Source organism: Anser brachyrhynchus, assembly GCF_964034855.1.
Source record: "Anser brachyrhynchus genome assembly, chromosome: 1".
Classification (NCBI taxonomy): Eukaryota; Metazoa; Chordata; class Aves; order Anseriformes; family Anatidae; genus Anser; species Anser brachyrhynchus.
In genome coordinates, this window is record NC_137694.1 from 83,405,339 (window position 1) to 83,417,843 (window position 12,505).

The 12,505-nt window shown below is 38.3% G+C and overlaps 1 protein-coding gene across 6 annotated transcripts in view; it reads right to left on the bottom strand.

Moving 5' to 3' along the window:
- Positions 1-12,505, bottom strand: part of LOC308193475 (uncharacterized protein) — a 106,515-nt gene that overhangs the window by 64,827 nt on the left and 29,183 nt on the right. For 3 of the 6 annotated variants that reach the window (XM_080588235.1, XM_080588236.1, XM_080588234.1), the window contains 3 exons: positions 11,469-11,534; positions 7,989-8,032; positions 3,511-3,565 (listed from right to left, as the gene is read on the bottom strand). In XM_080588235.1, coding sequence (XP_080444361.1) covers positions 3,511-3,565; positions 7,989-8,032; positions 11,469-11,534 — 165 coding nt within the window. Of the gene's footprint in view, positions 1-17; positions 172-3,510; positions 3,566-5,781; positions 6,817-7,988; positions 8,033-11,468; positions 11,535-12,505 lie in introns of those variants that run through there. The other 3 variants (XM_080588237.1, XR_013949665.1, XR_013949664.1) reach the window with 3 other exon arrangements.

The following is a 12,505-nucleotide window of genomic DNA, read 5'->3' on the forward strand; positions in this document are numbered from 1 at the left end:
AGGGAAGGGAAGGGAAGGGAAGGGAAGGGAAGGGAAGGGAAGGGAAGGGAAGGGAAGGGAAGGGAAGGGAAGGGAAAGGAAAGGGGTTGATTCTGTGTATCAAAACATACCATTTTACACAGACTTCAGTACTTGGGAAACCAACTTGTCTTCAACTAAAAATGAAATTTCCTGAAAAGTGAGAGAGAGGTACGTCTTCATCAACTTTTGAGTAGTGCTTAAGGTGTCACTTAGTAAAATGCTACAGGTATTAGTTACTGTGTAATAAGCTACAGTAGAGATTTGTGACATTAGCAACTCCACTGAAAATTATCAAATTTTCAACTTGCAAATATTTATCCTACAGCAAATGTTAGAAGTTATCTTATTTGCTTTGGATAGTAGCACACAACTATTTCAAAGTAACTGAATCTGTAATTTACTTATCTTGTGGTGACTTGTTCATGTAGCACCACCTGTAATGATGCAATGTATTTTGGAACTAATCTTCTAAGAGTAGGAAATCGGGGAAGGGGGGCAGGAGACCTGCGTGGATGAGCAAGAAGCTCATCAACAAGATCAAAAGGAAGAGAAAGGTCTATGAAAGGTGGAAAAAAGGTCTGTCCCCTTGGGAGGAGTATAGGAGTGTTGTCAGAGCCTGCAGGGATGCGAGGAAGCCTAAAGCCCACCTGGAGGCGAGGCTTGCAAAAGAGATAAAGGATAATAAGAAGGTTTTTTTTACGTATGTGAACAGTAAAAGAAAGACTAGAGATAATGTGGGTCCCCTGCTGAACGAGGGGGGCGTCCTGGTAACAGGGGATGCTGAGAAGGCAGAGATACTGAATGCCTTCTTTGCTTCAGTCTTTGCTTCAAATACTAACACCCCACCCCCCCCCCCACCCCGGGAATCCTGGACCTTGGAGGGAGGAGAAAGAGTCTGGGAACTGGAGATCTCCCCCCGGTTGATGAGGGAGTCGTTCGGGAGCATCTGAGTGGGGTCAGCGCACACAAATCCATGGGCCCCTATGGGATGCATCCACATGTGCTGAAGGAGTTATCGGAGGTGATCGCTGAACCGCTCTCTATCATCTTTGAAAGGTCTTGGAGAACAGGATAGGTGCCTGAAGACTGGAGGATAGCGAAATGTCACTCCGGTCTTCAAGAAGGGCAAGAAGGAGGATCTGGGAAACTACAAGCCAGTCAGTCTCACCTCTGTCCCTGGAAAGGTGTTGGAACAGCTTGTTCTGGATGCCATCTCCAAGCAATTGGAAGAGAAGAAGGTTACGAGGAGTAGTCAGCATGGATTCACCAAGAGAAAACCACGCTCAACCAACCTCGTAACCTTCTATGATGGCATCACCAGCTGGGTAGACGGGGGGAGAGCACTGGATGTCATCTAACTTGATTTTAGCAAGACTTTTGATACTGTCTGCCACGACATCCTGCTAGCAAAGCTGAGAAAGTGTGGGATAGACAAGTGGGCAGTAAGGTGAGTTGAGAACTGGCTGACTGGCCAAGCTCAGAGGGTGGTGATCGGTGGCGCAGAGTCTGGCTGGAGACCTGTGACTAGCGGTGCTCCTCAGGGGTCAGTGCTGGGTTCGGTCTTGTTCAACATCTTCATCGACGACCTTGATGAGGCAATAGTGTCCACCCTCAGCAAGTATGCTGATACAAAGCTGGGAGGAGTGGCTGACACACCAGAAGGCTGTGCTGCCATTCAGCGAGACCTGGACCGGCTGGAGAGCTGGGCGGGAAGAAACTAAATGAGGTTTGACAAGAGCAAGTGTAGAGTCCTGCACCTGGGAAGGAACAACCACATGTATCAGTAAAGGCTGGGGGATGACCTGCTGGAGAGGAGCTCTATGGAGAAGGACCTGGGGGTCCCGGTGGACAACAGGTTGGCCATGAGCCATCAGTGTGCCCTGGTGGCCAATAAGGCCAATGGGATCCTAGTGTGCATAAAAAGGAGTGTGGCCAGCAGGTCAAGAGAGGTGATCCTCCCCCTCTACTCTGCCTTGGTCAGGCCTCACCTAGAGTTCCGTGTCCAGTTCTGGGCTCCCCGGTACAAAAAAGACAGGGATCTCCTGGAAAGAGTCCAGCAGAGGGCCACAAAGATGATACGGGGCCTGGAGCATCTTCCCTATGAGGAAAGACTGAGAGACCTGGGTCTGTTCAGCCTTGAGAAGAGAAGACTGAGAGGGGATATTATCAATGTCTACAAATATCTTAAGTGTGGGAGACAGTGGGAATTGGCCAAGCTCTTTTCAGTGGTTTGTGGGGATAGGTCAAGGGGCAATGGCCAAACAATGGATCACAGGAAGTTCCACACCAACATGTGAAAGAACTTCACAGTGAGGGTGATGGAGCACTGGAACAGGCTGCCCAGGGACGTTGTGGAGTTTCCTTCTCTGGAGATATTCAAGACCTGTCTGGATGCCTACCTGGGCAACCTGCTCTAGGGAACCTGCTTTGGCAGGGGGGTTGGACCCAATGATCTCTTGAGGTTGCTTCCAACCCCTACAGTTCTGTGATTCTGTGATTCTGAAAGTTTGATCTAAAGAACCAAAATACATTTTTGGGGGAGCTGTTAAATCACATTAAACTTGAAGTATTCATTGAAAACTTAAAATGTTCATTTAAACTTAAACTGATCTTCATTTAGTAGTTCACTTCCAAGATGAGATCAGTTTTAACACCATTTAGATGATTGTTTCATTTGCATAAAGTGAGACAAACATCAGATAAGTAGAAGTTCTGAGACACAACACTTTACAGCTAGGTCATTTTGTCTCTAAGGTTTACCTTTTAATTGTTATTTAATCTTAGAAACCATTAAGGCTTCTGCTAAAGTAGGTTTACCTACACTGCACTCGTATATTTATCTGATTACTGAATAACTACTGGCAGCCTTTAATGTTGGATAAAAGCTAGCAGGACAGTGACCCTTATGTATCTTCCAGCTTTCAAAGGAATAACTTTACTCTAGAAAAATCAAACTTACATTTATCAACAACACAATCAATATTTGAAAATTTGGCAGTCTTTTAATATTATCTTGGCTTAGGGCAAAGCAGAAACATCCAAAGCCTACAGCAGAAAATTATGTGGTATCCTGTAGCCTTTAAGAAGCGTGTTAACTACTTTAAGTCAGCTGGTGACCAATTAACTGAAGATAGAAAAGTCTCGTGAAGAAATCCACTTTATGGTACATTTGGTATATTTGCTGCTAGAGCTTTTTTTTTTTTTTTTTTTTTTTTTTTTTCTCTGCAACATATGTAGGTTTGAATCTCCCTGAAACCTTAAAAAATTATTCTGAAACACAGCTAAATCATGTTGTGGAGGGTGGGCAACAAGATTTTAGCAGAGGTTATCAATACTTTAATGTGAATTGCTGTCATCCAGCACCAGTACCTGCAGGACAGAACTCAAGTTTTGGAAAACACGTGTGCGTACACATGCAGATGCACACATGCACACAGATACAGATGGACATACACATGCTTGCAAGACCAAACATGTACATAGACTTACTTGCGCATGTGCATACATACAGATCCAGCCCAGGAAGGCAGCAGGCTTTTTGGACCTGCCACAGAAGAATGAAGAATAAGATCTAATTGGCCCAAAATCTCAGAACAGCAAAAAGCTATAGTTCTTTTTATCCCAAGGAATACAAAAACAAAACTACAGGATAAGTTTGACACTTGTTATTCCTGTTCCTGTGTTATTTCTAATGTCTGCTCCAAGGGATTTTTTTAAGGATCTCAGTGTACACATCAGACTGCACAGTTCCTTTCCTGTGACACAGGCACCCCTCAAAATTTATTTGCTTCCCATTTGGCTATGGTTCCTCTTCTCACTGGAAAACTGAAACTCGTGCCATATCTACTGCCCAATACATACATCAATACGTGTGAGGTGATGCTGCAATCAGTTCTGCTCTTTCTTAGGGAAAAGGTAGGGCACTAGAGGGAAGAAATGCCTGGTTTTGATCCATTGCATCACCTTGACCTACACTGTCCAGACTTCACAGGGACAGCAGACAAGATTAAATACTAGAGAAAATTAACAAAATCCCCAGTTTAATTGGCAGCTTCCAGTGATATTAAATAGATCCTCTTAGAGGGTAGTGTCACTGAGTCACTAAGGTTTGAACACAATTGAAAATGTACTTATAAGAAACATATTTTGCAAAGCCTGTGAAACTGTGAGGATTAGGTTGAAGTATCCAATGTGATCAATATCTTGCAATAGCATTAAGAGCTCAGGCAACAGGGGCCTTCGTTCCTTCCCATTTCCCATTTTCTGTTTTCTGTTTCTAGGCACCATCATAGGCAATCAGACATGAACAGAAAATGAATTTGCTACAAGCTAGTAGCATTGTAAGTGGCTTTGATAAAAGTGGAACGAGGGTCGGTAACTTCTAAGCTCCAGTAGCCTGATAAGAATATTAAGTCTACCATTTATCCCCAATGAGTGCTTGATTAGCCATACAGTGCTTCGCTGACAGAGTTCACTAAAAATACATTATGCTAATAACACTTGAGTGCCAGCAACACTGGGAAAGTCAAATCTTAACACAAAGAATGAGTCATTATGGTATTTACCTGGCAGATACAGTTACATTAAAAAACACGACTTCCTAGTTCTGTTTGCAGAAATACTACTACAAGTAGGTAATTCCTCGGAGCATGTAAGGATTGGAAAAATAAGAGGAAAATTCCCGTGTTGGCAGACTGATGTGGGAAATAAAAGATACTTCGCTTTTCGTGGTAGGCAGCTGCTAGTGGAGCAACTAGCTTATATGTATTTATCTTTTCTAACTGTCATGTAGCTCTTCACTAGTGCCTTTCTATGCTTTGTTTAAGCATTGAACAATCTTCCTCCGTGCTAAGGGGATTTCCAGTGAAGTCCCACGGCTTCTGCCTGTTCCCCAGCACACTGTCATAGTCCCACTTCTTGTGCTGCTGCTAACATGTCATTTTCTCTCATTGAAGGGAAAGATTTATAGGCTGCCTCTCTCGGTATAGGCTACAGGTGCTAAATACCCCAGCAAGAATCCAAACCCCACTTCAATGTACAGAAGTTGTGTGGAAAGATCATTACTACTTGGATCTTGTAGCTTCTTCCAAACACTGAATATTCCTGTCCTCTTCACAGTTCTCATGTCCTGTATCACAGCTGCTAATGGACAATAAGTAGCAACGTGCCTATCAGGCCTCTGGGCTTCATAAATAAGTAAAATATATTCTGCAGCCAACTGCTTGGTTGCCAGCTACTGTATAGTCAAATTAGCGCACAGTACTTGGGCATGACTCATAGCAAGAACAAGCAATCATTTCACAGTCATACTCAGAAAAAAAGCGCAATTAATCTAACCATTAGAGCTGAGCAAACTTTTTTTTTCCCAAATATTTTACTAGCCAAAAGTGCTTTTTAAGCCAAGCCAAAATTAAATAAAATTTTCCAAACATTTTCAAAGAAGAAAGATAGCATTTCAAAAGGCAACAGAATGTCTTTTCAACTTCAAAATAAAACTGGAATTTTTACAAATTTTACACATGCCATAAATATTTTAAAATGTCTATAAAAGATAAAACTAAAAGATTTGCTTTAGACTATGCAAAACATTTTGGTGTACCTGAAACTCCTCTTTATTTTTAGTGCTTCATTTTGCTCATAAAATGGAAGAATAAAAAATAACTTGGGACTTTGGGACTCTACCAAATTTAAGAAATACGTGTTCTGACAGTCAGCCAAAACCCTCATCTCCTCACAGTCAACTATTACAAGCCACCAGATTGTTTAAATGCAAAGGTTCAAAACAGCTATGTAATCTGATCTATTGTAGTTGCTTGTACATGAAGTAATAATGTGAGAAAGGGCCATGCAATGGAGAAAAATAAGCACTTTCATGGCACTATTTGTCTCATTCTAATGTCAATACCTAAAATAGGTCAGATGAATCATGTCTTTAAAATGCCCATTTTTCTTCACTGTGACGACAAGAAAAACATGGGTGACTAGTGCTGACGTAGCATTCTGCCTTATCAGTGCTGACAGTGGGGTAAGATGAGTACCTGCATTTTAATAATTCGGAAACAAATTTATGATGTTAAAGACCCACAACATGGGGCCAAAAGCTGGAAAGACTGGCCAAATTAGAGGACATAAATTGTTGTTGATGACTCTTCGTATCTTCAACATTTAATGTCCTACTTATTTTCCTCTGATTAACTTTCTTTCTCAACTTTTCATTTGTTTAACCCTCTCATCTTCTTTTATTCTTCCCTCTTTTTTCTTCAAGCCACACAATTTGATAGCCATTTTTCAGAAGCTACTGTTGACAGTGTCCACCTGCTTCTGTCATCTGTTTGCTATCTGTTGTGGTTTAACCCGGCTGGCAGCTAAACACCACACAGCCGTTCGCTCACCCTCCCCCCTCCCTCTCTGGGATGGGGGAGAGAAACGGGAAAGTGAAGCCGGTGAGTTGAGATAAAGACAGTTTATTAAGACAGGAAAATAATAATAACATCAACAATAATAATAATAATGATAATAGTATTAATAATAATATTGTGTACGAAACAAGTGATGCACAATGCAATTGCTCACTACCTGTTGACCGATGCCCAGCCTATCCCCGAGCAGCCGGCCCCCCCACCCCGGCCAGCCACCCCTATATATTGTTTAGCATGACGTCAGATGGTATGGAATACCCCTTTGGGTCAGCTGTCCTGGGTCTGTCCCCTCCCAGCTCCTGCTGCACCCCTAGCCTGCTCGCTGGCAGGACAGAGTAAGAAGCTGAAAAGTCCTTGGCTTGGTGTAAGCACTGCTCTGCAACAATTAAAACATCAGCATGTTATCAGTACTTTTCTCATCCTAATCCAAAACATAGCATCCTACCAGCTACTAGGAGGAAAATTAACTCTGTCCTAACTGAAACCAGGACACTATCTTTCATCAACATTGGAGAATGAAAGAGGACACTTTAAAAACCATGAACACTTATGCATTGTAGGACATATGAATTCATCCAAACTGGCAAACTGCACCAGTGTCATCAGGAAATGACATTAGATGTGGCTTTATGCAAGGAGTGCTGTTTTTTCAGACTTTAATGAAATGACACCTTCACTACCCTCCACTTTTTCAGTCCATCATCTGGCCATAGAGTTCCCTTTGAAGTTTTGTAATGGAATAGAGTATTCTCAGAAGCCTTAACATCATTTTTTTTTCTCCCCCCACTCCCCATCAAGAATTTGATATGATACGTGATATTCCAAATTCTACATTCATATAATCTCATAGTAAGTGAGATAACAACATCCTTAGCGGTTACCTTAGTGGGGCCTTAGATCTTTCAGTTGGCTGAAATATGACAAATGGCTTCACTATTGACTTTCATGTTGACAGGACAATGAACAAATTTGAAGATTATCCCTACACCTAAGCAGTAAAGAGTTGTGTGTAGAATTATTAACAATACTTTCATATGTATCCATCAGTATATACACATAAATATATATGTGTATATATATATATACATATATATAAATATATATGTATATATATACATATATATATATATATGTATATATATATATATATGAACACTGTATCCATCTCTGAAATTTCATTTCCTTTTTATCTAGAATATGCTGATGATGCCTGCTATATCTACAAAATTATAGTTATAGTCACAGGGAAAAAAACAACGTGTGTGTGTGGGGGGAAATCTGTAATACTCCTGCCTGTGAAAATCACAGATTTCACTACATCTCTGGGGAAAGAGAGAAGAGAGCAATGTCTGTATCACCTCACTCAATAATAGCAGCTTACAGGCACCAGACAAGTAAACAGGAAGTATAATTCTGAAGGAACCCACCATAGTTCTGGATGACTATACTGCTGATCATTTTGTCTGGCTGTATGAAAGTTAAAGCAAGCTGAAAGTTTTCAATTTACAACAAATAGTGTATTTAAGTCGTGGAAAATTATGTACTTACTGTTCCACTCCAACTGTGTGTGATATATGAAGTACAATGAATTCCTGAAAAAAAAAAAAAAAAAGAAGAAATCAGGTGGTAAATAATCAAACTATATTCTTCATAAGACTTGGTGTTCACTCTACTACTTTGTAATCAATTAGAAGCTCCATGCAGTGATAGCATCTTTTATTTCCTATTGTCCTTTATCTTTTGCTATTTGTATTATCTATTATTATGTATTATCTATTTAACATTTTTCTTATTGTTCATTTTCCTCCCCTTCTGGATTCTTTTATTGCTATTCTATAAATTTATTTTCAGGGTTAAACATTCTTTGGTTTAGAAAGTTAATCATCCATCACCACAAACATGTCCATGTAAGCTGTCTACCTAATCATACTAAAGTCTATCCTGTTACCACCCCTCACACCCCACCCCACTCTACTCTACCCCTTTTTACCCTTTCCTGATAAATTCTCAGTTAATTTCAGGAATAAAGGATGGGGCATTGTTTTTTCCCGAGCATCCAAGAACCTGATTTTTGACTACAGAAGGTACCACGGGTATATACAAACTACGTTTGAACCAAATAGATACAATCAGGCAAAATCCTGCTACTGCTTCACAGGTTTATCAAGAATTTCATCTATGTAAGCGTGCAGAGACTTCAGGAGATACATGAAGCAAACTGAAGAATAAGGTTTTAGGAAAGCAAACCTTCAACTAAACATGTAAATTTATTTTTTATGGATATTGGGGACTATGGGTGTTTTTATTGATTATTTAAAGTCTCTCATAAACTGTCTCTTTCATCATTCTGTGCTGTACTCTTGGCAATAAGAGTGAGCATATTAGACTCAGAAACAGTAATTAGAATCTGTTCATATAAATGTTCTGGCCTGTTTTTTCTCATTACTCAAACTCCATACACAAGACGTTTAGAAGCATAAATTGTTTTCCTACTGCGCTTCTAATTAACACTTCCATTAAGATCTAGGCAGAGAGCATGGAACATACTGAAAGAAACTTCTGTTTACAGAAACGGTGATAAAACGTATACAAATATGTCCTGCAAAGTGCAATCAAGCCAGCTTGGGTGACATGTGGATGAGTTTCTCTGTGTATGTCGGCACAAACAGATGTGGTGCACTCACATGCAAGACTAATTTGTTCATTAACATGAAAAAAGTAGATGAATAACAGTCCATTAATTTTATAATTACTTATTGCATACCTTTATCACTGCTCAATGTAGTTTCTGAAGGCCTTGGTAACTTTTGGCATGATTCGGCATACTAAACAATTCAGTACCTTCTACTGGTTTTGCATTTACTAGATTGGATTTACTTGGATTTTTTTATTTATACATTTTCTAATGGCCTTCACCCCTTTTAAATTTTATGTGAAATTTGAAGTAACCTTAACCAACTATCACTGCTAGTCTTTGTTTTGTTTTGTTTTCCAACTTGAAAGGCAGAATAAACTGATCAAATGGCTTGCTAAGCATCATTAATCGTTCTGGATTTCTAGCAGAACTGATTTATACCTTGGGAAAAAAAAAAAAAAAGGCAAAACCTTTTTGGATTTTGCTTATATTCTATACAAAACCAATTGAGAAAAACATCCAAGCAGCTGTAACTAAATTTCGTGTCTAGAAATCCCATTGTGAGACTCAGGAGAGTCAATCCACAAGGAAAGAGATTAAACAAATAGTCTTATGACCTAAAGTGCAATAAAGCTTTGCACTGTAAGAGTAAGTTTGAAAGCCTGACAATTAACTGTAACTCAGGGTTGGTGATAAGGGGATGTTGTTGTCTTCATTTTTAATTACATTTTATTGAACAACTAAGTGATAAGCATCAAAAGACAAGATTGTCTTGGATCATCAAAGAAAGAGGAATGTTTGTTCTGTGAATTCAGGCAAACTAAAAGAGCTTTTCCCCGTGTTTACCTGAGTAATTAATGAAAGACCAAATTGCTTTTGAGCCAGCAGGCTGCAGTTAATTGGAGTTATGTGCATTCAGTGAACTTAGTGATTTATTTGAAGTAAAAAGGCTTTAGAGTGTAGGTGACAACCCTTTTCAGGAAAATATTGCAGCAAAGGCTGAATATTAGAAGACAACTTTCAGATGATGTAATTTATGTGGAGAGCTTTCTCTTTTTGTTAAAGTTTTAAAGTGGATAAAGTGATGGATTAACTGAGCAAAATTCTTGAAAAAAATAAGTAGTTTAAAAAGTGGGATTCTGACATTCAGCCTACTGTTATTATTTTTTAAACTGCTAAATTTAATAAACTGAGAGAAGTTGGGCAGTCTACCCTAAGGAAAATTATGTTTGCAGTGACAGAAATATCCTAATTTCTCAAACCATGACTATTTTTCTGCAATATCTCACTGAAAACTGGAGACATATTGTGATGCTCTTGATCAGGTGTAATACCATCTAATAACTTGCTAATATGAGGATTGGACTAGATGATCTTTCAAGGTTCCTTCCAATCCCTAGCATTCTGTGATTCTGCGATATTATCAAATATTTATTAAGATAAATTGCTTTTCAATGGACTCAAAATGCCTTGAATTATCAGCATGTGTAGTCCTCTTAATTATTTATTTTTCCAGACCTGCCAAAATGTGTTCACTAAAAATTCTTAAATAGCTCTGTGGTGCTATATGGGATCAAAAACAGATGACAGAAGAGCCTGCTGGACTTAAGGACAAATAGAAAGGATATCCTCCTTCTTCCTGATGAATGCCATTAAGTTAAACAAAGTTCCTCTTGCCTCCTTGGTTGCTATGGTAAACCTAGAGTTCTCTTCTTTACTTTCTCTTAATCAAAGAATTTTTCACTTATGTGAGAACAAATTTAAAATAAAGACGAGGAAGTGTTATTCCTCTCTTCCTGAATAAACTAACTTTTAAGTACATATTCTCTTTCTTGGATCTAATTCTCAACAAATAACAATAAGCTGATCAGACCTCAATCTCAATACACCTTATGAATTTCTGCACTAAGTATTTATCTTAAAATTCAGAAGACCTGTAAAATTAATTTTTTTCTTCTCTTTTTTTTTTTTTTCTGCCATAGTTCAGAACAAACTGAGTTCTTTCACTGAATAACTGCATTATACATTGTGACAGGATAACTGAATTCCCAGCTTCTCTCACTTCTCTCTGATTTGTTCTCAAAAATTCTTTATCCAGATTACTTGGAGTTCATGATACTGTTGACTGTTGGATATTTCCATATATTTTTAATCATAATAAATGAATAAATATATGAAACAGTAAGTTGGTTCAATTTCACATTAAATGGACTCATTTGCTTTATTTATTTATTTATTGCATTTATTTATTTTTCTGAAACAAGAGGAGATTGTTCTCTGCTTTTAAAAGAGCATAATTTTAGTAGGTTTTACAATAATGATTTTTATAGAAGTTACAGAATTCTTTATTTTTCAAAGTCGACAGTTGTACTTCTCTTTCCTGCCTACTTTACCTTTTTGTCTTCTTTGTCCTTTTCCAGTAAAAATGCAGACGAGCTGTATTGGTATTCCCCACATACCTTCAAGCATAAAGCATAATGAAAGCAGTATATAAAAACTCATTGACATCACTAGGTTAGGGATCAAGCCAAATTGTCTTTACCTTGAAGCCTACTACTGAATTTCTGCAGCATTTTGTGGGATGTAGGTAGATATTTCAACAGTTTTATTTTTAGCCTATCTGCTGGGACTAAAATTGTGCAGTGTATTAGAAAACTTAATTCAGCCTAAAGTGCTGTGGGTGTCTGTAGAGGCTGCAGTATATACTGTGTTTAAGTTATTATAGGCTAGATTCCCAATGGCTTCCTTTCTAATTTGATAAACTTAGAGATCCATTACATTTTAATATGCAGTTAATGAGTTAATAGAAAAAGCTAGCTCAAATTATTAATAAAGTACACATTTCCACTCTGGACTTTAATCATTTCAGATGTCTGGATATTTGCAAACAACCAGAACTCTATAGGTTTTGCAAGTTGTGCTGTATATGATAAATAACATAAGGCCAGCCATACATATATATATATATTTTTAATAAATTTCACCAATGAAGTCAATGTGGAGCTGTACTGAAAAACTGGACCTCTATTTTTATTTAATTCTGAGCAGATTCACACTGGCTCTCATTGAGTAAGACTTTATATTGTGAATAATGATAATGAAACCTGAGGAATCCATAAGAAAAGTTTCTCAGTGTGAATAATGTCAGTGGCTGTCATCTTATATTTAAACCACTGAAATATCATAATGCCAATTGTCATTTAATAGAGCTTCATAAGCCACATGCAAAAGAAGCTATAAATATATATTTATTTATAGATGTATGTGCATACATATGTGTTCTCGTTATTTTGATTGTCAAATTCCGTATTTCTTTTTTTCCACTTCCAAAATTGTTGAATGTGAGGCCAAAATATATATGAGGCCAAAAAAATCAAGGCAATGCCATTGTTAAGTGGAAAGCAATTACACAGTGATGACTAACATATAA